This window comes from Brachyistius frenatus, unplaced genomic scaffold (assembly GCF_029030835.1).
Source record: "Brachyistius frenatus isolate BFR_SWC_R1_liver_20210118 unplaced genomic scaffold, ASM2903083v1 Contig_115, whole genome shotgun sequence".
NCBI classification, from domain to species: Eukaryota; Metazoa; Chordata; class Actinopteri; family Embiotocidae; genus Brachyistius; species Brachyistius frenatus.
The window spans coordinates 213,773-238,982 of record NW_027210714.1 but is presented as its reverse complement, the minus strand read 5'-3'; the positions used below and the strand labels follow the sequence as shown (position 1 = coordinate 238,982).

General features: G+C 48.4%; 1 protein-coding gene across 7 annotated transcripts in view; it reads left to right on the top strand.

Moving 5' to 3' along the window:
• LOC138629425 (C-terminal-binding protein 2) overlaps positions 1–23,693 on the top strand; it is a 95,807-nt gene extending 72,114 nt beyond the window's left edge. For 6 of the 7 annotated variants that reach the window (XM_069713103.1, XM_069713101.1, XM_069713102.1 and 3 more), the window contains 8 exons: positions 6,029–6,183; positions 9,665–9,809; positions 11,836–12,042; positions 16,138–16,352; positions 17,974–18,104; positions 19,796–19,923; positions 20,483–20,600; positions 22,259–23,693. In XM_069713103.1, the coding sequence (XP_069569204.1) occupies positions 6,029–6,183; positions 9,665–9,809; positions 11,836–12,042; positions 16,138–16,352; positions 17,974–18,104; positions 19,796–19,923; positions 20,483–20,600; positions 22,259–22,439 (1,280 nt within the window). In that variant the 3' untranslated portion in view covers positions 22,440–23,693. Of the gene's footprint in view, positions 1–711; positions 860–6,028; positions 6,184–9,664; positions 9,810–11,835; positions 12,043–16,137; positions 16,353–17,973; positions 18,105–19,795; positions 19,924–20,482; positions 20,601–22,258 lie in introns of those variants that run through there. The other variant, XM_069713106.1, reaches the window with a different exon arrangement.
• Positions 23,694–25,210: the final 1,517 nt, after the last annotated feature.

Genomic DNA, 25,210 nt, shown 5'->3' with positions numbered 1-25,210 from the left:
TATTTTTGACATGTTATAGACAATGCATTTTAATTAATTAGGAGGAAAAATAACTTGGGGAGATTAATCACCAGTGAAGAGAGTCATTAGTTGCAGCTCTACATCTGACAGAGTGTATCATTACACGCGCCCAGCAGGGAGTGTGTATATGTGTGAGCGTGCGTTACGTGCATTTATTCCTTTGGCAGGTAGACCCCCAACAGCAGCTGCCTCCCTCAGTGAAAATTAACTCATCCCAAATCATCTCACACACACACACACACACACACACACACACACACACACACACACACACACACACACACACACACACACACACACACACACACACACACACACACACACACACACACACATTTGCGGCCTGGCAACAGTTTAGCAGCGAGCAGAGGAAGCGAGAACACAGAGGAAAGGAAATGAGGGGGATTAATTAATGGAGGAGTGAAATTAAGAGCACTCTCCCTCCTGTAGTTTCTGACATGACCCCTCTAACCAAACCTCCACCCCCCCCCCTCCCCCTCCACCCCATCCCACTGCCCTCGTCGAGTGTGTGTCCTCGTCTCGTCTCTCTGCTCGAGTCAGATTCTCGGGTTGTTTTGTTGTCAGGTGGCCAGCGGCTGCTTCAGGCTCCTGCGCTGCCGCCGACCTGCCGGGAAAACCTCTGCTTCATTCCTGCGCGTTGCCTCTGACAAGGTGTTGCGGCGCTGTTTTAAAAAAAAAAACACAAGAGAGCTGAGAGAGCGCTCGTCACCGGGGGAGGTTGAAAGCTTGTTTCCATGGATCTCGGTGCATCTCGGTGAGATTGCAACCATCCGAAGGGTTACATCTAAACAGAGATTAAAGATGAACACATCTGAAGGTGACAGCGAATCCTACTTTGGAGAAATGTGCCGATCGCTGCGCGGGCATGAAATTGTTTAATAGTTAATAGCAAAGGTGGATCTCAAACAGGTCAGGAGGGATTTTTTTTTTTTTTTTTTTTTTAAAAGCTTGTTTACTCGCAGTTTGCGGGTCAAAACGTCCTTGATATCCAGCTTAAAATTTGGATAAATTTAATTGAATAAACAGCTCACATAAAACAGTTTTAACAGTATTTAAATGACTAGATTTCGACATGTATTTGCTTTAATGTGGAATATAGTAATTCAAATAGTCCGACTTGGACCTGAAGTACATGCAAAGATATTTCGTTGTATGTAGCTAATTTAAATGTGTAAATTGTATTTCTACATAATTATCAGAAACTATTTTAGATGCACAAACCCCAGGCTGTTAAGTTTCACCGCAGAGAGGGAAGGTGCTGACAAGGGTGTTATGAACGTCTCACTTATCAGAATCAGGTGTGTTGGTGGTGGTGTTGGTGGTGGTATTGGTGTTGGTGGTGGTGTATGTGGTGGTGGGGGAGGTGCGATTGGTGGTGGTGTATGTGGTGTGGGTGTATGTGGTGGTGGGGGAGGTGCTGTTGGTGGTGGTGGTGGTGGTGGTGGTGGTGGTGTTGGTGGTGGTGTGCCGCTGACAGACCCCGGTGGTTCCGGTCGAGACTGGTTTGATGTACATGCTGTCAGCCCACCGCAAGGGGAGTGTTGCCTGTCGCCTCCCCTGCTTCTCCACTGCCCGAATACATCATCTCCTCTCCATCAAAAATCAGCAGAGTGAGAATCAATCTGTCACGCGGGAGGACACGCGCGCACGAACACGCGCCTGCCTCGGCTCGCGGGAAGACGGAGCGACGCGCCGGGGAAGAAAACGGTTAGGAAAAAAAAAAAAAAGGAAGAGAGGGAATGACAGTTGAGGTGAGAGAACGACGGAGGAAGGAGGGGCGGTGATCGCTGAAAGACAGCCGAGGGACGATAGCAGAGGTCGGGGGAGGGAGGGGAGGGGAGGGGAGGGACGGAGGGAGGGGAGGAGAGGGAGGGAATTACGTGAAAATGGAGATAAAGGAAAGAGAATCGGATACACGGTGTGAGCAAACGGGGCGAGACACGAGCAGAAAAAGAAGAGGAGTTTGTCAGGAGATGCTATCAAACGGGGGGGTGGGGGTGGGTGGGGGGGGGGATCCTTCGAACATGCAACACCGCGGAGGACACCGCGAAACGTAACGGAGGACGAGTCGGCGAGAGGGAGACTTAAAGAGTAAGAGACCGAAAGGTCAGAGAGACACCGAGAACCCCCCCCCCCCTCCTCCCCCCCGGCGGATGATTCATGCAGTTCAAGCCTGTCTTAACTTCTGCCCGAGGGTTTGACGCATTCCCGCCAACCGCTCTCCTCCCCTGCCGCTCCACGTGCAGCTTCCCTCACCTTGCGCTGCACACCCACCGCCGTCCGCAACCGTCAGGACGCGAGTGTCCGCTGGTTAGGCGAAGCTGGGAGGAGGTTAGCAGCGTCGTGTCTGTTTTCCGTGACTCCCGACAGGACCCCTTAATCAACGCTTTCGATATTACCTTCGATTAAATCGCCCGTGCGATGTGGACGGGGTTACTTCAATATCAGTTGCGCAGCCCGATTGCTTGAGTGGTGTGTTGTTGTCTTTTTTAAACATTTTTTAGCTCGTTATTTTGAATTTGCACATTGTCTTGAGCAAACAATTTCTAATGAAGACTCTTTACCCGAAAGGCCTCAATCGGAGGCAGTGGAAGTCAGCCGTAGCTGATGAGGAAAGAACAACCGGCGACTAAGTACTGCAAATCGAAGCGAATGTTACCGGTTGTAGTGGATGTGGGACTGTTTGTCAACACCTAGACACGTTTTATTCACAGCTGCATCGGTCATTGTGGCGTTACGTGTTCGTCTGCCCTCTGGTGGTGAGAAAACAACAACAACAACAACAAAAAAAATGCTCCGCTAAAATCTTTCGCCGCATTGTGTTTGTGTTACCTTTTGCAAATCCATGCATAAAGCGGATACAGACTGTGGGGATGGAGCCTAATAAGTATGTGTTGTATCGCTCTTACAATTAATGGGTTAATTGCTTAATTAACTAACAGCTCCTGGTGATGTCTTGAAAAATGCCCCAAGACTCAAAGAGTTTCAATTTATTATATATATATATATAAATAAAAAGAGGAAAACAGATAATTCTCATGTTTGACGAGATGGAACCAGTGATTTTTATTTATTATTTTATTTTGTTTGATTAATGCTTAGTTATCAGACTTTTTTTATTTTTTATTTTTTTTAAATTTCATTTTCTGTTAACAGATTGATCAGCTGAGGATTTCAGTGCATGCGCGCAGACCCCTAGTTACACGAGAGCGCGCGCTCACGCTCTCGCCGGTTTGGTGTGACGCTCTCGGCCGCTGCTGCCCAGTCTGTACCAGATGCCGCCATTAATATTCAACGAGCTGTCGCTCGCAGGCGAGGCGCAGACAGCCGAGTTGCCACGCCTCACCTTTTTTCCCCCGCCGTCACGTCACCTGTCTTGAACAGGCAGTGCTGATAAGTAGGTAGGAAGCAACGGCGGCGGCTGATAGTGGGCTTGCGTGGGTGAGGAGGAGGAGGAGGAGGAGGAGGAGGAGGAGGAGGAGGAGGAGGAGGGAAGGTGGCTCTCAGGAGAGAAATATCTCCTCCGCCCTCTGCACCGCAAGTGTAAGGAGGATACGGGGCGTTTGCGCCTCCCGACCTCAACTCTCGGCGCAGATGCCGGCGGTGCCAAAAATAAAGTGCATTAAAACTGGCAGCCAAAGCCTGTTAAGTGATCACCATGACAACAGGCGGAAGGCACAGGGAGACGGCACCTCCGCTGCGATCCTCCTCCTGATCCTACCGAGGCTGCACTGCTGGACTGCCCCGCTTTCTGTCAGCTGGGCTTTCTCTGCGTCTCTGCTGTCGTTCATGCGCTCTCTTCCTCCTTTCATCCTCTTCCTCCTCTCTGATACGTCTCCCGGGAGCTCTTCAGGCTAACAAGGAGTGTTTAGTCGATGTTTTTTTAAAAAAAATATATATATTTTTTGTTATGCATGCTCATTTTACATTTTAATTTCACTCCTCTCTGTCTCGCCTCTATCCCCCCCCCCATCTCCCTCCTCCCCCCTCCCACCTGTTTGTATTTTTCCCTGCTGTGCCCGCCCGTCCGGTGCGACGGCCACGCACAACTCTCACTGCCTTAAATCTCCTAATCTCACCTTCATCTGGCCTAATCAGCCTCCTCTGATGCTGTAATCCCAAAGAGCGTGTCCCTAATGAGCCCTCCTCCACCTCTCCCCTACTTTCCCTCTCCTCCGCCCTTACGACGTCATCGTAATCTTCGGGATCACTTTAAGCGCACAAAGATGTACACACACACACACACGCACACGCGCACGTGCGCGCGCGCGCACCGATTGAGGTCACACGTACGCGTCCAGATACAGATCTCGCTTGCAGCAAGCCGAAGGAGAGTCGCAAAAACACACGATAAGAAAAGGTGATGTCACGGAATCACACGGCAGCATCCACGGGGGGAGCTGTCTGCCGCGGGGGCTCCTCCGGCCTGACTTTTGGCCTGTTTTCGTCAGCGTGGACGGACCCAGAGCTGCCGACTGTGAGAAAAGAGCTTGACCCGAGCGGTGTTAGGGCGCAAGGCACTAAGCAGGGGGAACAGCTGCTTTTCTTCCTCGGGTCCGTCCGTCCGTCCGTCCGTCCACGAGGCCGGCCCCGGAGCCGCGCCGCCCGCCCGCCCGCCCGGGGAAGCAGCATGAATATTGATGCCCCTCACTTGTTAACGTTGTATGAAAGCAGGGCTGATAATTGTCTGTCTTCTCGGCGCGACACGTCGTCTTCGGTGGGGACGTGTTAGAAGGTCGGCCCACCGGGGAGGCCGCTCGGCTCTCCTCGACTTTCTTCGCTTTAAGTGAGAAAAGTGGCGAGAGGGAAGGAGAGGGAAGGAGAGGGAAGGAGAGGGAGTCGAGCGGAGACGGAACCAGAATTGCGACTCGCCACTCCGTCGAGCGCGCCGCAGCGCAGATGCGAGCTGGCTGCGGGTTCGTTCGGGGCTCGTCGCGTTTTCTCTCGCTCACGCTCCCCCCATTTCAATGACACGTTGCTCTTTTGAGGCAGGGCGGCAGAGGAGCTCATTTCTAAAGGTGTAGCACGCAGTGTCCCCCCCCCTCCACCCGTCTGTTCCCCAGCTGCTGGTTCCACTCTCGCGGACGCAAATGAAGGATCCTCGCCTTTGAACTGAGTAATGAGGACAACCATACTCACTGTGCGGTTATCATATGGACACACGAGGGAATATGTCCCTCCTCTTATGATGGAGTGCATACATGCATTTGGGTGCGCTCCTGCATGCAGTACAAAGTTTATTCTTATCTACTTGCATTCATGTATGTGTGTGTGTGAGAGAGTGTGTGTGTGTGTGTGTGTGTGTGTGTGTGTGTGTGTGTGTGTGTGTGTGTGTGTGTGTGTGTGTGTGTGTGTGTGTGTGTGTGTGAGAGAGAGAGAGTGTGTGTGTCTGGGAGTCGTAAAACCGAGAGGATTCCTGTAAGTGAGGCTGTGGTCTAATCCAGTCTTGAGTAGGTGCATTGATTTATTGAGCAACGCTTGTTAGTTCGGAGAATCCTCGCTTCCCGCTATATTCTAATCAGCTCATGTGCGCGCACACACACACACACAGTAGGTAATTATCATCCGCGTCTTTTATTTTTCGAGAAAAGAGTGATGAATTGAATGCAGCCGGCAGGAGAGAGAAACTTTTTTGAATACTCGAGGAGAATTTCTCCCAAGTTCTGCAAAGTACGAGGTTTTGCAGTTGCGCTATTTCTGTTTGCATTATGTAGTCCGTGTATTTTTATTAGTATAATCTTTCTCAGTACTGTTTACACGCATCTCTCGCATTCTTCACCGTGTCCTCCACGATCCCTTTAAACATAGATCTTCAACACAGCAGAAAAATTACACTTCGCAAACACAGCCGCGGCGCGTCCTTCCCGAAATCGCTCGCGTGCGAACTGACGAGGTTTTGTTGTGCAAATCGCATCGAAACGAAATATCCTGTTCGGCCCTGAATAATCTTCCCTCTTTTCTCCATCCACCTTCCCCCCCCCCCCAGGTATTCGGCCCCAAATCATGAACGGGCCGATGCATCCGCGCCCCCTGGTGGCGCTGCTGGACGGGCGTGATTGCACCGTGGAGATGCCCATCCTGAAAGACTTAGCAACCGTTGCCTTCTGTGATGCCCAGTCCACACAGGAGATTCACGAGAAGGTAGAAAAAAAAACACACACACACACACACACACACACACACACACACGAGTACTCGCTCACACACGGAGCGCTTCGCTCCCCCTCCTCCCACCTCCTCCCACCTCCCACCCCGACTCCACATCAGAGCAGCTGAGAGTTGATGGAGAGGCGGAAGCTGCCACTCACTCTTTCTTTTTCTATCACGGGGCCCATATTGTGAAGCGCGTTGTATCAGCATCGTGCACACTTGCCAGTTAAAATACAGTGGCTTCATTATGAGTTAATGTCACTTTGTGACACGGAGGGCGATGCCTATATCAGTGCCATTGTTCTAATAGAGAGTCTTGTATGGCGGGGATGCGGTGTAATTACATTGGCTTGCAGAGGCTCTTTATTGCTTTTCATGCAGCGCCGCGGCTGCAAAACAATATATGGCCACGGAGATGGGTATCACCCAAGTGCTATCTCTCCATCTGCAGACAGAGTGAGAGCCACTACATCTTTCCTCTCGCTGTTTTTTTTTTTTTTATGAAAATGGGACATATTAAAAAAGAAGCATTTGCATAGAGATCAATTCAATCAAAGACCTTGGGCGGTTGAGGAGAAGGGGAGGAGCGGGAGCTTTTTGTTTGTTTTAACACGGCCTTATCAGGAAAAACGTGATTGTAATGTGCACCTCGCCAGCATATTCAGCAGTTCGCAGTAATAACTTGCAGTCTGGATACCCAGAGGGGCGGTATAGATTGAAAACGTCCAATCTCTTCTTTCCGCGGCGCGGACGCGGGCGGAGATGCGTCGCTGGTAACTCCGGGAGTTTCCGGGATGATGTTGTCACCGGCCGCCGCACTCCCCTCCTCACACACAAAACCGGGCAGCGCGGAAACTTATGGCGAAGACCGGCCGAGGGCGGAAAATTGAAACGGCCCTGAGGTTCCGCCGGGCCTTCCGTCCGGTAAGCCCCCGTCCCTCGGGCGATGGGGACATGATAAGACGCCGCAGGCGAATGCCGATCGCGATGGAGTTACGGCGCCGCTTCAGGGAGGCCGAATCCCGCGCGCGGCACCCGTGCCGCAACATCATCGTCCGAGGTCAATGATCCCTTGTCTTTGTCACAGCTGCCGCACGTCGCACTCACACGTGGCTTGTAAAAAGTTGGATGACGGCCCACGTGGCACAGATTCAACATCGGTGTACTACCTCGGGCGCTGCCTGACTCGATGGCGGCGTTGAGCCTGGCGCTGCAGCTAACGACCGTCAATGTAAGCACACGTGCGCTCATGCGACGCGTCGGTGTTTTTTTGTTGTTTTTTTTGTTCAGTTAAATGTTTTAGCTCTAAAATGGAGTCAAAATCTTTTTAAATTTGCTGATCTTATCCGACCGATAATCCAAAACAGCGGAGTTATAAAACGGACAAGAGCAAACCCTCGCATTTGAAAAGTCGGAACCGGCAAACATATTACAAACTGCTGCTTTATCAAATAATGTACGATTTATTTTCATGAAAAAATACACCGCATCGTTTTTCTTTCTTTTTTTCAACAAAATGACTGCGGCACCTGCTCCTCTGAAAAACCCAACATATCAATTTCAACTTTTGCTTTCTCCATAAATTCAACAAATATGGACACGACGTTAAGAATTGTTGAAAGGCGAATTCTTAACGGAGCGGCAGAATGAGAAATGCGGCGGCAGAATGAGAAATGCTCATTCTGCCGCCGCGCTCGCCTCGTCAGGAAAGTCCCGAGCGTCGTGACAAACGATAGGTCCCGGGAGGCAGCGGGGATTTGGGTTTACGGCGGAGAGGGGAGACGGTTTCGGTCAGTTTGAACAAACTGCATTCATCGCTCAAACTTCATCCTCCCGCAGCTCAAAAACAACACGAGACCTTCGGGCTCGGCCCGGAAGGACAAAATGTACGTGTTGGTTTTTTTTGGAGCGCTTTTAACCTTGAACTCGTATCTGGGAGGCCCGGCCGGGACGCGGCTCTAATAAAAGCAGTATGGAAATTCGCAGCTAATCTACTAATCACGGGAAAGCTAATGCGGTTCGGCCGGAGGTGAATGTGGAGCTGTTATTTGGGCGCTGACAGGGGCGGTGGCTGATACTGAAGGGGGAGAGGGGGTAGGGGTTGGGGGGGTAGTTTAGATCCACATCACGCTGAATCACGGGCCGGGTCACCTTGCCCGCGTTAATAGGCAGAGGAGCCGTGTTTTACAGTGACGGCCCTCCTGAGGTGACGGGACTTCGTTTTGTCTTCGCTTGTTTGTTAAAAAGAGGAAACAACAAAGATTTAAGCGACGGAAGGAAAGTTAAGCCCTATTCAGAGGAAAAAGGTATCTGAGTCAAACCGAACGGCGTCGCCGTGCGGTTTCTTACACCGCGCCGTGCGACTTGTTAGTCCTGCAGTGCGGCGAGGACGTTACCCTTTCTTAAGGTGAATGAATCCGTTTATTCCACGTCCATTTCTTTCCGCAGCGGATTGGATCAGCCGGGCAGCAGCTCCAATTAAAACAAGTCGGCGTGGCGTTTGGAGACGATACGGAAATGACAGATTCTGTTTTGGAGAAGGAGCTTCCGTTTTCAGTTTGCCACGTTGAATCCCAAATACGTCTTAAAAGCAGAGGTCTGTCCCAGGCTTTTAGACCTGTACACTGTACGACAGTGCGGACGACATATCTCGCAAAAACATGTTTTTAGGGTACAAAAAAAAAAAGGATGTGGAACATAGAAGGAGATCCCTCGTCTAGGAGTAGTTGACAGCCGTGCAGTCGACGCTGCAAGTAAAAGCTACATAATTGTAAAACACTTTTAACACGTATAGAAACAAAAATACAGTTCACGGTCATAAAATCACAAATGCGTGGGTGTTTTGTCATTTCGGTTTTGGATCGGTCTCAAACTATGTTTTGCCTCCTTGTCACGTGTGTCAGTAAAGATTATGTCAATTGCAGGTGTAAATCGTTCCAGAAGTATTCAGAGTACAGCGCCATATTCCTTTCAGCCGCTACACGCTACCACATCTGGAGATTTTCCCCGCGCCCCAGTGGACGTCTCGACCTCTCTGTCCAGTCAATTTCCCCGATCCTTTGTCCATAAACACCCTCGGGGTCCGGAGTGTAATTGTGATGACCGCGCAGAACGGGACAATACACCGGCTTGTTTCCGCTCGCAGGCCTGTAAACGGACAGCGTGTCGACTGCTGCCGGCGAAACACGCGACGTCGGTACTCCCCCCCCCCCCCCTCGCCGTGAATTCATAAACGTTGTCTTAAGAGTCGTGCGAGACATGTGATTTTCAAGAATGTGGTCTTGTGATTGTCGTGGGTTTCCCCGTGGACTCAAATGCGCTAATAGCCATTTGTTGCACGGCCCGTAATGAACGAACGAACGAACGAGCGAACGAACGAGCGACAAAAGGACTCAACCAAAAGGGAGACAGATTATTGAGGCGGAGCACTTGTCGTCGTCACTTCAGATGGTGTGAACGTGTTTGTCCGCAGGTGCTGAATGAGGCAGTGGGAGCCATGATGTACCACACCATCACCCTGACCAGAGAGGACCTGGAAAAGTTCAAAGCTCTACGCATCATCATCCGCATCGGCAGCGGCTACGACAACATCGACATCAAGGCCGCAGGAGAGCTGGGTACGAACTCTCCAAACAGTCACTAATAAACCGTCGAACGTTAACCTGTCACTGCCGCAAGTATCGCAGAAGACGAGCAGAAACGGGACAGAAGGATAATATCTGTATTTTGTCAGGTGCTGCATGTGTGTATTTCCTTTTGGACCCGTTTTATGGCCTCGTGCACCGTTCAGAGATTTTGCTCGCGTCGGTGGCTGCGATGAGTCCCGTGTTGCTCCGAAATGCACTTTATCCCGCGTGGTATCGATTCCTTCGCAGGGGGAGGTGTTATGAAATTTCAGGTGGCGATAAATTGTCAAACAAATAAATGCGATGAAGGATCGGCGGCACCACCTCGGCTTCCTCGGTCGGTCGACGTATCTTCCGCCGCGGGCGATTGCGGGTCAGAACATCCGGAGATGCACGCTTTGCCCGCATACTGCAAAATACCTCCCGGTATTTTATTTATTTATTTTTTTTTTTTGCCACACTACATTTCACATCCTAATGTTTTGAGGATATTTGGAACAACAGAGTAGGTCATTTAAAAAAAAAAAAAAAACGACATGAAACGTTTCCGTTAGTTTCATCCAGCCGTTTTTTTTTTTTTTTATAGACGTGAATGGAAACCATTCTCGCAATTATGCAAATGAATGACATTTACGCTCAAATCATTGCCGATCGGGCAATTATGCAATCATTGTGACCGGCCCCTAACGATGCCTCGGGCGCGTCCGTTCAGATTTAGGTGAACCTGAAGTGGAGCGACCTCGGACGCCGCGTCTTCGCCGCGCGGGGTGACGTCGGCGGCCGGATTCGGCGTGACGTGCCGCCGCCAGCCAGAACGTTCAAAGAGACGGAAAGAGCGAAAGACGGAGGAGGAGGAGGAGGAGGAGGAGGAGGAGGAGGAGGAGGAGAGTTCGGTTTTCTCTCTCTGAACCGCCGCCCGGGCTTATATCAGCAGGCTGGTGGCTCAAACAGCTCTCGCGGTTGACAAAGCTGCCATTTCCCTGCCAATACGAGATACTGTGTCTAACCGCCGCCCACTCACGGAAGGCGCGCTCTTGCCTCGCGAAACGCGGGAGTCAAAAGCTATCGTGCCTGGAGAAGCCGGCGCTGATATGACGGCTTGTTCCTCGGGGAGAAGGAAAAAGGGGGCCGTCGATTGAGCGGGCTCTGGCTATTTTTCGCCGTCCAAGAGACGGCTGCGCTGTTACTCCGAGATACGGAGCGGGATGAGGACATTAGAGGAGAGCGAGGGCAGGCAGAAGTGCTTAAGTGTTAGAGTGGAGAGAGAGAGAGAGGAAAAATAAAAACGAGTGTTGTTGGAGGAAAGGCGAGGTAACACAACGAGGTCGGAGGTTTAAATCGCCCCGAAGGCAACAAAATGATCAACAGTCTGCTGCGTGAGATCTTAACAGAAAGAGTCTCAAGCTTTCGGTGCTTTACACATCCACGTAGATGTTATCTTCACTTTTAGAGGATGCCCCGTTACGACGATGTGATGTTTGTTGCCTAAACGAGGTCTTCAAACTTTTGGTTTCATTCGTGTTTAAACCTTTTTCTTTCTCTCTCCTCCGGCCTTCGGCGTCGATTTGAGGATTTTACACGAGACAGGATGTCGTTTTTGGGGCCCGGCAGGCAGTTGATTCTCCTGTTGGCCTGAGTTTACTCATATCTCCCGTTACTGGATGTCTTATAAACTGATGATGCTGTTTATATTCAGTGAAGTCATCAGGAGTTTAAAATTCAATTAAAGGAATTATAATATTGACTTTTTTTTTTTTTTTTTAGCCACGAACTGAATTAATTATGTGATAAATCTTATCATCTCGCTGTCAGACGTTCTCAGATCCGAGTCGCCGCTTTATTTTACGCATTGATGTTTTAAATGCATTTTTTTTTTCTCTTCTCTTCCCGTTTCCTCGCTGTTGGTGTTGTTGTGATTGTAAAGTGTTCTGGGACCGTGTTGCGCAGTGATTTCTTTTTTTTACATTTAAATTGAAACCGTTTTGCTCTCCGTGTGCTTTTTTTTTTTCTTCTTCAGGCATCGCTGTGTGCAACATTCCCTCGGCAGCCGTGGAGGAGACGGCGGACTCCACCCTGTGCCACATCCTCAACCTCTACCGGCGGAACACCTGGCTCTACCAGGCTCTCCGGGAAGGCACGCGGGTCCAGAGCGTGGAGCAGATCCGGGAGGTGGCGTCCGGCGCCGCGCGCATCCGCGGCGAAACCCTGGGCCTCATCGGTTTTGGTGAATATCGCTTATTCGGTTATTTGCTCCCGTCTGCTTTTCCATTTCTGCTTCCAGTTTCTTCCCCTTCCCTCTGACTTTCATCGTGGTTTTTGTTTTTTCTCATTCGCTGCCTTCCCCTCTGTGTTTTCATATCCTCTCACCGCTCGGCGTGCCTTCTGTTTCCCTGCTCTGATAAGGTTATTTTTCTTCCTCCGCCCGTCCCTCAGATTATCTCAAGGTTGCCTGTTTCGCCTCCCTCCGGGCCGACTTCCTTTCCCTGCCACGCTGTTCTCTCATCCCACCGCTCTAATGCTCACCATTATATCTCTATTATTCTCTCTTGTTCTGTTTGCCACTCTTCTTCTCTGTCACTGTGGTCCCCCGACATCTTGGCCTGCCATAATCAGGCCTCATGGCAGACTGTGATTCTGCCTCTGTGTGTGTGTGTGTATATCTGTGTCTCTCGCATTGTGTTTCCCCTCTGTGCACCTGTTTCACTGCCGAGTGTGTGTGTGTGTGTGTGCGTGCGTGTGTGTGTGTGTGTGTGTGTGTGCGTGCGTCATTCTGCCCTGTCTCAACATCACTGGGCTGACAGATGCTCTGTTTTCTCACAAGCCACCTTATCTCTGTGTCCACATACACTCCCTGCGCACACACACACACACACGCACACACACAACCTTACAGGTCCCAGACAGATGCCTAGACTTAATGTGCCTGAACAGCAGGTCCTGGCAGGGAAAATGTCTCCCCGAATCTCTCTCTTTCTCACCCATTCCTCCCACCTCCAGCCTCCTCCTGCTTGAGCCGTCTCCAAAACAATGTCCATTGTCAGTGGGAGGTTGGGGGAGAGCTCTGGCCTCCTGGTGTTTGTTTGTAGGACTCTGCACACACGGCCAGCTGCACAACTCTGGGGAGAAAAAACAAAAAACAAAAAAAAACCTCTGGCTCCGGGGCCACAATAGACTCGGGAGCACTTCAAGTACCGGCCGTGCCAAACCTTTTGATCCTCTCCACTCTTCAGAATCAGTTTTTCCACGGTGCCGAATCGATTTGTTATTTCTTATTTTGAATGTATCGGTCGAGTTGTTTTTCCCAGATGAGTAAAAAAAAAAGTAACTGACATCAACAGTATTCTTGTCAACCCCTTTACCTGATCTGGTCAATTCGATTTGGGATTTTGGGAATATGCTCATCCACGAGCCACCTACGATCAATATTTTCATATTAACAATAGGGCAAATGAAAATGCGTCTGTGAGTGGAGTCGCTCGTAGTGACAAATCCTCCGATAATTATCAGCGGTTCCTCTCAGCTCGGTGGAATGATTGAGTTCAGTGTCATCAGTGTTGTTTCCAGATGCAGAAGGCTCTAGTAGTAGACGGTCACAAAATCTGACAGCCTGCTATATACATTAACACTGAATGGACTGTTGAAGGTCCCATATTGTCGCATTTATGTGGGGTTTTTTTTGCACCCTTTGTGTCACATAAAATATATAAGTAGTAATGGGTTGCTGACTTGTAATAGGGTTGAGCATTTTAAGCTAAATTTCTATTTGAAAATCGCTCTGAGCTATTTGATTCAAAATCGACTATTCTTCTTCTGCTGCTTATGTTTTTTTTAAATAGTTGGTTGACAGACAGGCTTTAGACCTATTACCGCCCCCTTCTGACGGGAGTCATGCATTACAACCAGGGGTTGTAAAAACAGGGAAAATTGAGGAAGAGAGCTTGTTTTTAAAAAAAAAAAAAAAAATATTATAATGACAATTTGAATATTTTTAAATCAGGGCCCATCCCTAAAATGCAGTCGTTCCAAGCAAAAGTCAGAACTGCAACGTGCTCAACCCCACGTCGCGCTGCGGGGGTGCCGTCCTCGCCGTTCGTCTGTGGATAAATGAACAGCGCAAAGTTAAAAGTCTGCCGCAGAGACTCCCGACAGCGAAGGTGCCGGAGGTTGATTGGGTGGCTGACCACCTGGTTTTCTTTCTTAGTGGCACTGATTGCGGTGGGAAGGGAGGGGAGAAGGCTTAGAAATACAGAGAGGACAGAAGCTGTGACTCTGGGGTACCTTCATGTTAACAGAGAAGGCAAATCCACGCGAAAGCACTCGTTCCCCCGGCAGTTTCTAGTGCAACTGCAGTGCAACAAAATCGAGAGGTATTTTTAGATGCCGAAACACGAACCGTAAACAGATCTTATTGTGAGTCCCCCACAAGATCAAAGAGACGCAGTCTCTCTCTAAACCCACTACTTTTCACCAATTTTCCCAACAATCACACGGGCAGAAAATCGTTGCAGAAGAAGCAGCGATCCCAATTTCGACGCCCCCTACCCCCCCAGAAGCCTCGGTAAATCAGATTGCACCGCAGCGGCAAGACGACCCGGTGTGCTAAAAGTGACTGGGAAAAACTCATTCCGCCGCCGCCGCCGGTACTGCTCCCTCAACCTGCACTTATAACCGGCAGCCGAACGCAACAAGTTCGGCGGTCGAGACGGGCTGCGCGGGGAAATTAGGGAATAAAGTGAGTGAAGCAGAAGTACGCGAGACTGGTTCAGGGGAAGGAGATCAAACTTCGGATTGATCGGGTTTTTTTTTTTTTACCGCAATCAGACAGTAGCGGGACAAATGAATCGCTGATGAAGAGAGCGTTTAGTTACGACATCGGTATCGCCATAAAAAAAAAAAAAAAAAAACGAAAATAGTCCGAGCGATTGCTTACATAGCTGTCTCCATCCTGCCGTCTCTTATTGGCTGACACCGAAAGAGAAAAAGAGAAGGGATGATTCTCGTCGGCTGCGGAGCCGAAGAGCGGGGACGTAGTGCTCCATCACAAAGAGAGGACCTTGAGAGTGTAAAGGACCTTATCGATCCTTTTCGCCAGCAACAACATCCAACTCTCCATTACTCTCTCTCTCTCGGCTGCTGCTGCTGCTGCTGCTGCAGAGCAGGAACGAGAAGCTCCAGCCAGCCGAGCGGAGACTCGCATCCTACACAGCAAACGGCTGAGAGAGACAACGGGGAGACGCTTCTGCTGCATACCACACAGTCGGATTCACCGTCTCGCAACCTCGGCTGCAGACGAGTTACCTCGCAAGTGTTCTCGTCCTGGCGAACGATTTCTCCGTCCTGACTCCCGTCACTTGCTCCTCACAAATCCTTTGTTTCTTAAAATACTTCACAACGGCCTCTTCGCGTCCTTAACGTGAGGCGATTTATGTTAAAAGCAGGATTCCGGAGCAGGGCGATCGTTCAAGAGGATCAACTTTGAGAAAAGCTGATTGATTTGGTTCAATTTATTGGTTGGACTGTGTTCTGGAAACAAATAAACTTTTTTTTGTTTTTTTTTTCCCAGGGAATCAAAGTTTTTGTTAAATGATGTTAAATTCCACATTTTGGGACGTCGTCACGTTTTTGTTTGTTTTTAATTTCCCTGTTTACAAGCCTTCATTTTTCTTGTAAATTTAGTAAAAAAAATATTATGAATATATATATTTATATATGTATTTTCAAAATCCCTATTGTGGATCAAGGATTACCAAAGATTTGTCTGCGACTGTCTCGGCAGTCTTCAAACTTTTGACAAAAAGCAGACCATATTAACGGATAAATCCAGAACTGATGCGAATGGTAACGTTGACCCTTTTAAACACTAAAATAAATATATAATTCAAGTTCCAGTGTTAATAATAAATACGGTTCTGAACGTGTAAAAAGCTGTTTTTCACCTGCAGTCTCCAGAATACAGATTTTTTTTTTGGGGTGTTTTTTTTTTTTTGTTGATGTTTAACTTTTTATTTATTTTTCATTTCACACTTTGCGTTATGCAGTCTGTGAATGTTTCAGTCGGCTGTGTTCAACAGCGAGGAACGTTCAGTGCACTTAACCTTGGCAAGAAATATTTTGACTCAATTCAGGAATAAAAGCGCTTTCTGCTCCCAGAGGTTGAGAATCTTTGCTCTACATAACGGCATCAACCGGATAACATGTACAGCATATAAATGTCTCTGCTCTCAGCTCCTGCGTTTGACCGTGCGCATTAACGAACACTACAAACCTCTGACTGTGTGTGTGTGTGTGTGTGTGTGTGCGCGCGCGTGTCCTTCCTCAGGTCGTTCGGGCCAGGCGGTCGCTGTGCGGGCCAAAGTTTTCGGCTTCAACGTCATCTTCTACGACCCGTATCTGCAGGACGGCCTGGAGCGCTCGCTGGGCGTCCAGCGCGTCTACACCCTGCAGGACCTGCTCTACCAGAGCGACTGCGTCTCCCTGCACTGCAACCTGAACGAGCACAACCACCACCTCATCAACGACTTCACCATCAAACAGGTACGTTACACACACACACACACACACACACACACACACACACACACACACACAGGGAGTCTATGTCACCCAGACGGAGCCGAACACCCCGTTGAACAGCTGTGACCTGACCTGGGCTTAATGCGGTGCTATCTAGCAGGTAGACAAGCAGAGCTGCTGGTGTATTATTACTCTTGTCAGCCTGGAGGCTCTCCTAAAGAGCATTACAGTTGGTGGAGAGAGAGAGAGAGAGAGAGAGAGAAGTAAAAAAAAAAAAAAAACTAAAAAAAACAAAGCTGGAAACCGCAGCACCCTTCCTGCCTGCACATTCCCCGCTCTTTATCTTAAGCTCCACCAAAGCTGGACACAAATTCATTCCTTTGCTCTGTCAAATGCAATTAGCGCCAGCCCACGGCTACAGCAAATATATCGACTAGGCTGCACAGCGGGGGGTGGGTGGGGGTGGGGGTGGGGGGAGTGTGGGTGGGGGGGGCTGAGAGCACAGGGAGGGGAAACTGCTGCCTCTGCGAGTCAATAACCGCGCTCCGAGGCGCCGCCTGGGGGTGACACCTGCAGGGAAGCCGGGGAACTGCACACGGCTGAGGACTCGTCTCCCCTCCTGTCAACGTCGTCACCCCCGACCCCCCACCCCACCCACCCCACCCGTTGCCGCTCGCTGTTTCTCTTTTTCGTCGCCTTCTTTTCGAGACGGAGTGCGTTGCAGTACGCGAGGAGATAAAGAGGAGTGGGCGTAGGGTAATAGCCTAACCTAGTTAAGTCTCTGTCTTTTCCACAGCCTGAGATTCTCAGCTCGCCTCTTAAGTGCTGCAATGAAAGAGCACTTTTCTCTCTTTCCTCACCCAAAATTTTGGCAGTGGCTCTTAGCTTCTAAAGTGGAAATGTGTGCGTGTGCGCGTGCTTGTGTATTTTTGTGCGTGTCAAGAACCACCAAGGCCCTAATAAAAGACTGCCTGCCAGTGTAAAGGCTTTTCATGCCCCTGGATTTCAGCTTTTGTCAAGATTAAGGGATTACTTTCTTCTCAGCATATTCATTTGATTCCCCCCCACCCACCCACCCCGCTTCCTCCCTCTTCCACTTTTTGTTGTGCCTGTTTTTTGTTTTTTTTCTTCCGCGAGCAGCGAGGGGCGGCGGCGGCGGCGGCGGCGGCGGCGCTGCCTCATCTCTCGGCTCATCCTTCATTTCAGCTCCGGGATGTGGATAAAGACCGTTCTCTATCCCACATCTGACACTGTTATTCCCAGGTGCTTTGTGTCTACTAGATCTCTCAGGTGTCAGGCGCAACAAAGATGTCACCGTTTTCTTGGTGTGTGTGTGAGGGTGGGAGGGTGAGGGGGGTTTCTTCTTTCTTTTTCTTTTTTTTCTTCCTCTTCTCAATTTCTGTCCCGTGTAATATGTTTAAAGACCCTCAGATGCAGACGCCCGATCCAGCTTCATCGTCCGCTCTCGATTCAGACGGATTAATTTGACCGCCCGGCTGACAAGACACACAAAAACGAAACAAACAAACAAACAAACAACAAAAAAAAAAAAACAGGTCTGACGTTTAGTCGGCGGACAGCCGGGGACGCCTCTGCTTTTCTGCGTCGACTGATTTGAATTTGTGTGTCTCGCGCAACGCAGATGCGTCAGGGTGCGTTCCTGGTCAACACCGCGCGGGGAGGCCTGGTGGATGAGAAAGCTCTGGCCCAGGCACTGAAGGAGGGCAGGATACGCGGAGCTGCCTTGGATGTCCACGAGACCGAGCCCTTCATGTAGGTGCACGCACGCGCACGCACACACACACACACACACACACGGTTCACTTAGAGAGACAGATGCAGACGAGGGGAATCGATCGGTGCGCGCGAAAGGGGAAGGAGACGAGGAAATCACACGCGGACCAAGAGAAAGAGGAGACGCTGAAACGGCCGAAGGGGCGGGCGGGCAGAAACAATGGCAGATACGTGATGAGCTGAAGACACCTCACTCTCTTCTAAAAAGCCCCCCCTCCTCCCCCCCCGCAGGTATAATGCAATTCAGGGAGGTGGAGAGCCTCGCTTTATTCTTGTCAGAGGAAATTAAATGCAGTTAAAAGGCACGGGCGGATGTTTCAGGATGGGAGACGCGAGGTGCCGCAAAAGAGTCCATCCGCTCCGTCTGCAGACATCCCGGCGCGACGACTCAAAGGAAATCTTAAAAGAATCTTTCAGACACTTTGTAAAAAGTCGCTTCGGTTTTTTGTTTTTTTTTGTTTGACTTATCACGATCGCTGTAGATCATCTTCACGTTTTGACAAGCGAAGTCACTTTTATTTTGCCATTTATTTGGGAGGGTGATCGAAACAAGCTCTTGTCTGTGACAAGCTTAAAAAAAAAAAGAATAAAAAAAGTCTTACTGGAAATGTGACGCTTAATACTTCATCATCTGAAGCAACGTGTTTCTCGTTCATCTATCTGACCGATAGAGGACGTCTCAGATCATTTTTCATTCATTTTAGAGTTTTTACTTGTTTTTTTTTTTTTTTTGCAAACGGCTTAATCAAATGACGGGAAATAACTCGTGATTATGAATTATTCACTTGAATTTTTTTATTTTTTTTTATTTTTTTAAGCAGTAGCTGCAACGATCGTCTTGTTTAATCTCCCTAAATGTAAAGATTCACTGCTTTTTTTTCCCGTCCCTGTATTTCAGCTCCGAGCTATCGACTCCAAAATTCTATTTCCGCTTCGAGCAAACAGCTTGATACGCCTCCCGGTTTTCCACCTTTCTGAGAGCCGTGTCCTCCCGTCTCCGAGGGCAACCGGTGGCCGATTTGTCGTTCGCGCATCGGGGGGGGGGGGGGGGCGGTTAGGGAGGTTGAGGGCTGCTTATTTCTGGCTGGCTGCTCAGCTGACCGGCTGCTCGTGAGGACCGAAACTGAACCCTGATGAATCTGGAGCTCGTGCTCCGCTAACCCAATATGTCAACAGGGGAGTGTTTCGTAACGTCCCCGTCCCCCCGTCCCCCCGTCCCACGTCCCACGCGACACGACACTGATTCAGGGCGCTGCTACACACACACACACACACACACACACACTGAGGTGTTACGAGGATAAGAGGAAGAGGAAGAGGAAGGGGGAGAGAGAGAGAGAGCTGGCGCTGGTATGTTCTTCCTAAACCACATGAGAGGAAAGAGAGAGAGAGAGGAAGTGTCGGAGCAGCAGGAAGAAGACGGTGGCATTTGCGAATAACAGGATCTGACATTTTATCCCTCCGGCCAAATTTCCAGACAGTCGTCACGTAAATTGTACACAAACATCTTGAATCGTGGCGTTTAAAATGGAACAGGAATTTTATTACAATAGCAAACGGCTTGATTCATGTTTTTTGTGTGTTTTTTTTTTGAGTATTTCAACAATAAATAGAGATGCCCGTTGCAATATTTGTGTGTGTGTGTGTGTGTGTGTGTGTGTGTGTCGCAGTTTTGCTCAGGGCCCGCTGAAAGATGCCCCGAACCTGATCTGCACACCACACACAGCCTGGTACAGCGAGCAGGCCTCCTTGGAGATGAGGGAGGCCGCCGCCACCGAGATCCGAAGAGCCATCACCGGTACGCCGCCGCCCGCTCGCAAAACACGCATTTCATCCCTTGATTTATTTGTTGTTGTTTTTGTTTTTTTTCTCCCGACGTCACAAATCCCCCTTTTCCTCAAGCTTGCGCGGCAGCACGACGTGACCCGTTGCGCGTCTCCCTTTCCCAGATGTCGCATTTCCACTTCGATAGGACCTCACAGCCAGCCCTTTATTAAATCTGGACCTCTTTAACAGACGTCACCGTTAAGCTCCCTGACGCCGAGCCGGGCCGGGCCGGGCCGAACCGGGCCGAGCGGCTCCCGGGGGGGCCGGCCTCCCAGAAAACACCCAGATTGTTAAATGATCTTAATTTACATTTGTGTATCCAACCCTGATATGTTCGTCGGCCTGAACTCATTAACGTCGTCTGGTCGCTCATCCCCTGTAACAAGTCGTGGCCTTTTTAGAGCGTGTGATGAATGCCGGTGTGCTTCACTGCTTTTAACTCCCTGTGCGTGCGTGTGTGTGTGTGTGTGTGTGTGTGTGTGTGTGTGTGTGTGTGTGTGTGTGTGTGTGTGTGCGCGTGCGCGTGACAGGCCGTATCCCCGACAGCCTACGAAACTGCGTCAACAAGGAGTTCTTCGTCACCACGGCACCGTGGGCAGTCATGGATCAACCAGGCGTTCACCCTGAGCTCAACGGCGCTGCCTACAGGTAGGGAGTGAAAGTGCAGACAGCTACCAAACAACTTCTCATCATAGAATATTGTTTATTTTTGTTCTGTTTTGAGCAACTTCGCACACACACACACACACACACACACACACACACACCAACAACAACAACCTGTATCACAGATCATTTTCTGTTTCCTTTAATTTGCTCCGTGTTTAAAGTTTTAAAATATATTTTCTGAAATTGTAAAAGTTATTTTTCTTGTTTTCCTTAACAGTCACTGAATGAATCGATGAACTCACCGCTCTGCCGTAGATCCTAGTGCCCCGTCCCCTCACTGACTGTCCTCTCTAGAACTAGAAAGAAACTCTGTCCGCTTTGTCCCACTCTCTGGCCCCTTCTTGATCTCAGCATTGTCCACCTCCGTGTGCTTCTTTCACGCAGCCAAGTGAACCAAACTCTTTCGGCCGTAACGACCGGAGTCCCCCAAGACAAAATTAATGCCTAGATCAGGAGCAGGTAAATACAACCATCTGGGCCAACAGCCTCTGGGCTGGAGGTCCTGGATAAGACCCTCTCGCCTGATGTGTGTCCCCCTCTATAATCCCCCTGCAATCACCTGTTTGACTGAACACTGAGTAAAGATTGATGGCAGCGAATGTGGGTTATGAGTGTCCCGGTAAGCATGACATCGAGCCATTCAAGATCCGGTTTTCACGGATGGAGTCATGCTTCGTGGTTTCCTTCTTCTGGGTTTTGGGCAAATTCTTTAGAACGAAATGTCTCTGAACGCCGTTGTCCTCTTTTCTTCTCTGGTCGATGGGTTTTATTCGGATTTTTCTTTTTTCCACCCAGTTTTTTGTTGTTGTTGTTGTTGTTGTTGTTGTAAAGGCTGTTTCCCTCCAGATAGACCCCAGGACCTTAAATCAGGAAGTGAATGTCCTTTTTTTTTTTTTTTCTTTTCCACTGAGTGTTTTAAGAACCATAAAGATAACCCAATTATACCGAGAAAGGATTACAAAGATAAAAAAAAAAATCTATTTCTTCATGTTTTGTTAATTGATTAATTATGTTTTAATAAGCAACAATATTTACTAGTTACAGCTTCTAAATTGTGAGGATTTACTGTTTTTTATATTTTATACAACCGGGAACTAAATACCTGTAAATTACTGTTGGTCGGACAAAAAAAAAAAAAAAAAAATACATGAACTGTTAACCTTGGTCCCGTGACTTTCGCCGGCGTCCTCTTTTTATGGAAATGTTATAGACGAAACAATTCATTATTAAAACAAGAATAATCTGATGAGGCGGCTCCGGACGCTCGAGAGTCGGGTCTTCGGGTCCAATCTGCGCGGAACCCTCGTCCGATTTGTCCTCCGAAATGTTCGGTGTTCAATTAACCGTCCGGTCAGTTCAAATGTCATCTCGAATTCAAAGATATTCAGTTTACCGTCGTCGAAAATGCTGACACGACAATCTGGCGGGCGGTTCCTGAATCAGTTCCTGAGGTGGAAAAGAGGCTGTAGTCTTCTCTGTGGAAGGTCTGTGCAGAGACTGCTGTCTGTCACGGTGTTTTTTTTGGTGGGGGGGGGGGGGGGGGAGGGGTGTGTGTGTGTGCGTGGGCTACTCTTCTTCACTGTAGGCGTCGTACTGTCCCTGGACACTGACCTCTGCCCCCTCCCCTCCCCCCCCAGATACCCGCCGGGTGTGGTTGGAGTGGCTCCGGGCGGCATCCCAGGGGCGTTGGAGGGCATGGTGCCCGGCGGGGTGCCCATCGCCCACACCCTGCCCTCCGGTACGCACCCGTCCCAGGCCCCGTCGCCCAACCAGCCCTCCAAACACGGCGAGACCAGGGAGCACCTCACCGAGCAATAGCGAGAGAAGGGAATTCAAACGGCGACATCTCGAACACACCCGACCCGTTGACACTCGGAACCAACCAATCACAACGCGACTGACCAACCGGGACCAAGAGACAGTGAAACAACACAAGCGGCTGTCTGTTCAATCAGCCAGCAACCGGGAACAAAAGAAGTGTTTCCGGGGGGATTTGTACTTTTAACGTTTTAGTTTTTACTCTGTCTCTTTGGGTTCAGTACCGACTTTACTCTTTGATGATGATGATGATGATGATGGGTTTTTTTTGTTTTTCTTCGGGACATGCCTATGATTGTTGACACAGAGTCCGGTGTTTTTAGTGCTCCGGGATTACCCCGATGAGACTCTGTCCCGCCCGCCCCCCCCCCCCCTGTACACCTCAGAGCTCACGGGACACGTAGGCCCGCATCTCAACATCACCGACGGAAGAACAAGAGAAAAAAAACCTTTGGCATCATGTGCTACTGGACCTTATCCGCCCCCCCCCCCCCCCCCCCGTCCCGATCTTCCCCGCCTCTCCCACCTCCAACCCTCCCTTTATGTAACAAAAGTGTGTGTTGTTTAGGCCCCTCATTATGCCTCAGAAGAGAATTATTATTATTTTGTTTTTTTTTGTTGTTTTTTTGTTGTTTTCTTTCTATCGTCAGCGCGAATGACTAAAAATTAATTATCGACTTATATATATTTATCATTCATCAAATAAAAGGAAAAAGATTGCTCATCAGTTATGGTAATCTAGAGTGGGTTTTAACCCTTTCCTGGCAACAGTACAATTGACAGCTATCGCAGTTTCAGATTGTCACCACCAGAGGGCGCTTCTACACCGCCAGTCTCCACCTGTGACTGACTGCCAAGATCTTAAGTCGCTCCGATATGTTGAGTGATTATTATTATTTTTTTTTTTTTTTTATGCTGCCAGCGGTCAACGCTAAACGAAACATTGAGCTGTGTACATTTGATTGTAGCCGAATGTTTACGAAAACAGAGGGAGCTGTCAGCCAGGCGTGTTTTTATTTTATTTGTATTTTTTTTTTTTTAGTTATTAAGTGACGTGTTGGTGCGACTGAACTGCGAAGAAGAAAACATTACTCCGCGTAACCTCGGCGGTCGGCGGTCGGCGTCTGGAATCGTGACTTTCCCCTCCCCTTTCTTTCGAGCGCATTTCACACCCCCAAAGACAGGAAAGGGTTAAAGCCAACTTAATTTCTTAACGACTCAGGAAAAACACCTTTTTGCAGATATTGTTGGTTTTTTTTTCACCAGAATTTTGTCTTTGAGGGAAAAAAAAAAAGAAGAAAAAAGATGAGGCTAATCTGGTTAGTCTGAATATTTTCTCTCCTCCGTCATCCTCTCCATCGTGGTATTTTTATATACAAGGCGCATCTCACGTTTTTTGGTGTTAAAAGAGTTTTGAAGAGTCCTGTTAGATTTGTATTGCCTAGTTAAATGTTCCTATAACTATAGTCCTTATGTGATCCCCCCCCCACCCACTTTCTCTCTCTTCTCTCCCCCCTTATCATTTTCTTTGTTCTATTGAAGGCCAGGTTCTTTTGGGGCGTCCTGTACTCTGTAAGAGCAATAGCTGAAACTCCTACTTAGTGTCCCGACAATAGCAGAAGAGGCAGCCAGCAGTATGTTTTTGTTTTTAGTGTGAGTATTTGTATTTGTTTCTTGTACAAGGTGAACATTTAGCATTCGGTGCAGTTCAAATAAAAAGATACGATTCTGAGAACCAGCTGTCTGTACTGACTGCTTGATTTTGATGGGTTTATTATTATTTTTATTTTTTTTATGCTGCATGTTGAGATATAAGTGGCGTATATATATATATTCAGACCAGAAACCTGTCCAGGATGTATGTTTCATCAGCATCGTTTCATCCTGTGTCACAGGGGGGCGCCAAAGTCTTAAAAAAAAAAGAAAAGAAGATGGCACTGGTGGAAAATGAAATGCACCGTTGGAGGAGGGCGTCCATTTTTTTTAGGACGTTTTCGGACTAAATAATATAAAGACATTTTTTTTTTTTTTTTAATTTTGGACTACATATTATAGGATGACACTTTTGACATTTTGGATGACGTACTATATATAGTATTACAGGTTTTTTTTTTACGTTTTGGAGGACATACAATAGTATGACTTTTTTATTCATATTTTAGGCAAAATGCTGCAGGAAGACTTTTTTTTTTTAGAACGTAACAATTCCCACTTAAGTTTTTCATGCTTTTCGGAGGTAAATGTAGACCCTTATGTTTTTAATGCTTTTTGGACATAAGGTCCCTTATGTTTTTCATGCCTCATTCAACGACATGCTATAGTTTGACTTTTTTTTTATCATATTTTGGACGACATGCTATAGTTTGACTTTTTTATCATATTTTGGACGACATGCTATAGTTTGACTTTTTTATCATATTTTGGACGACATGCTATAGTATGTCTTTTTTATGGTATTTTGGACGACATGCTATAGTTTGACTTTGTTATATATTTCGGACGACATGCTATAGTATGACTTTTTTATGGTATTTTGGACGACATACTATAGTTTGACTTTGTTATATATTTCGGACGACATGCTATAGTATGACTTTTTTATGGTATTTTGGACGACATACTATAGAATGTCTTTTTATGGTATTTTGGACGACATACTATAGTTTGACTTTGTTATATATTTCGGACGACATGCTATAGTGTGACTTTTTTATCATATTTTGGACGACATGCTATAGTATGTCTTTTTTATGGTATTTTGGACGACATGC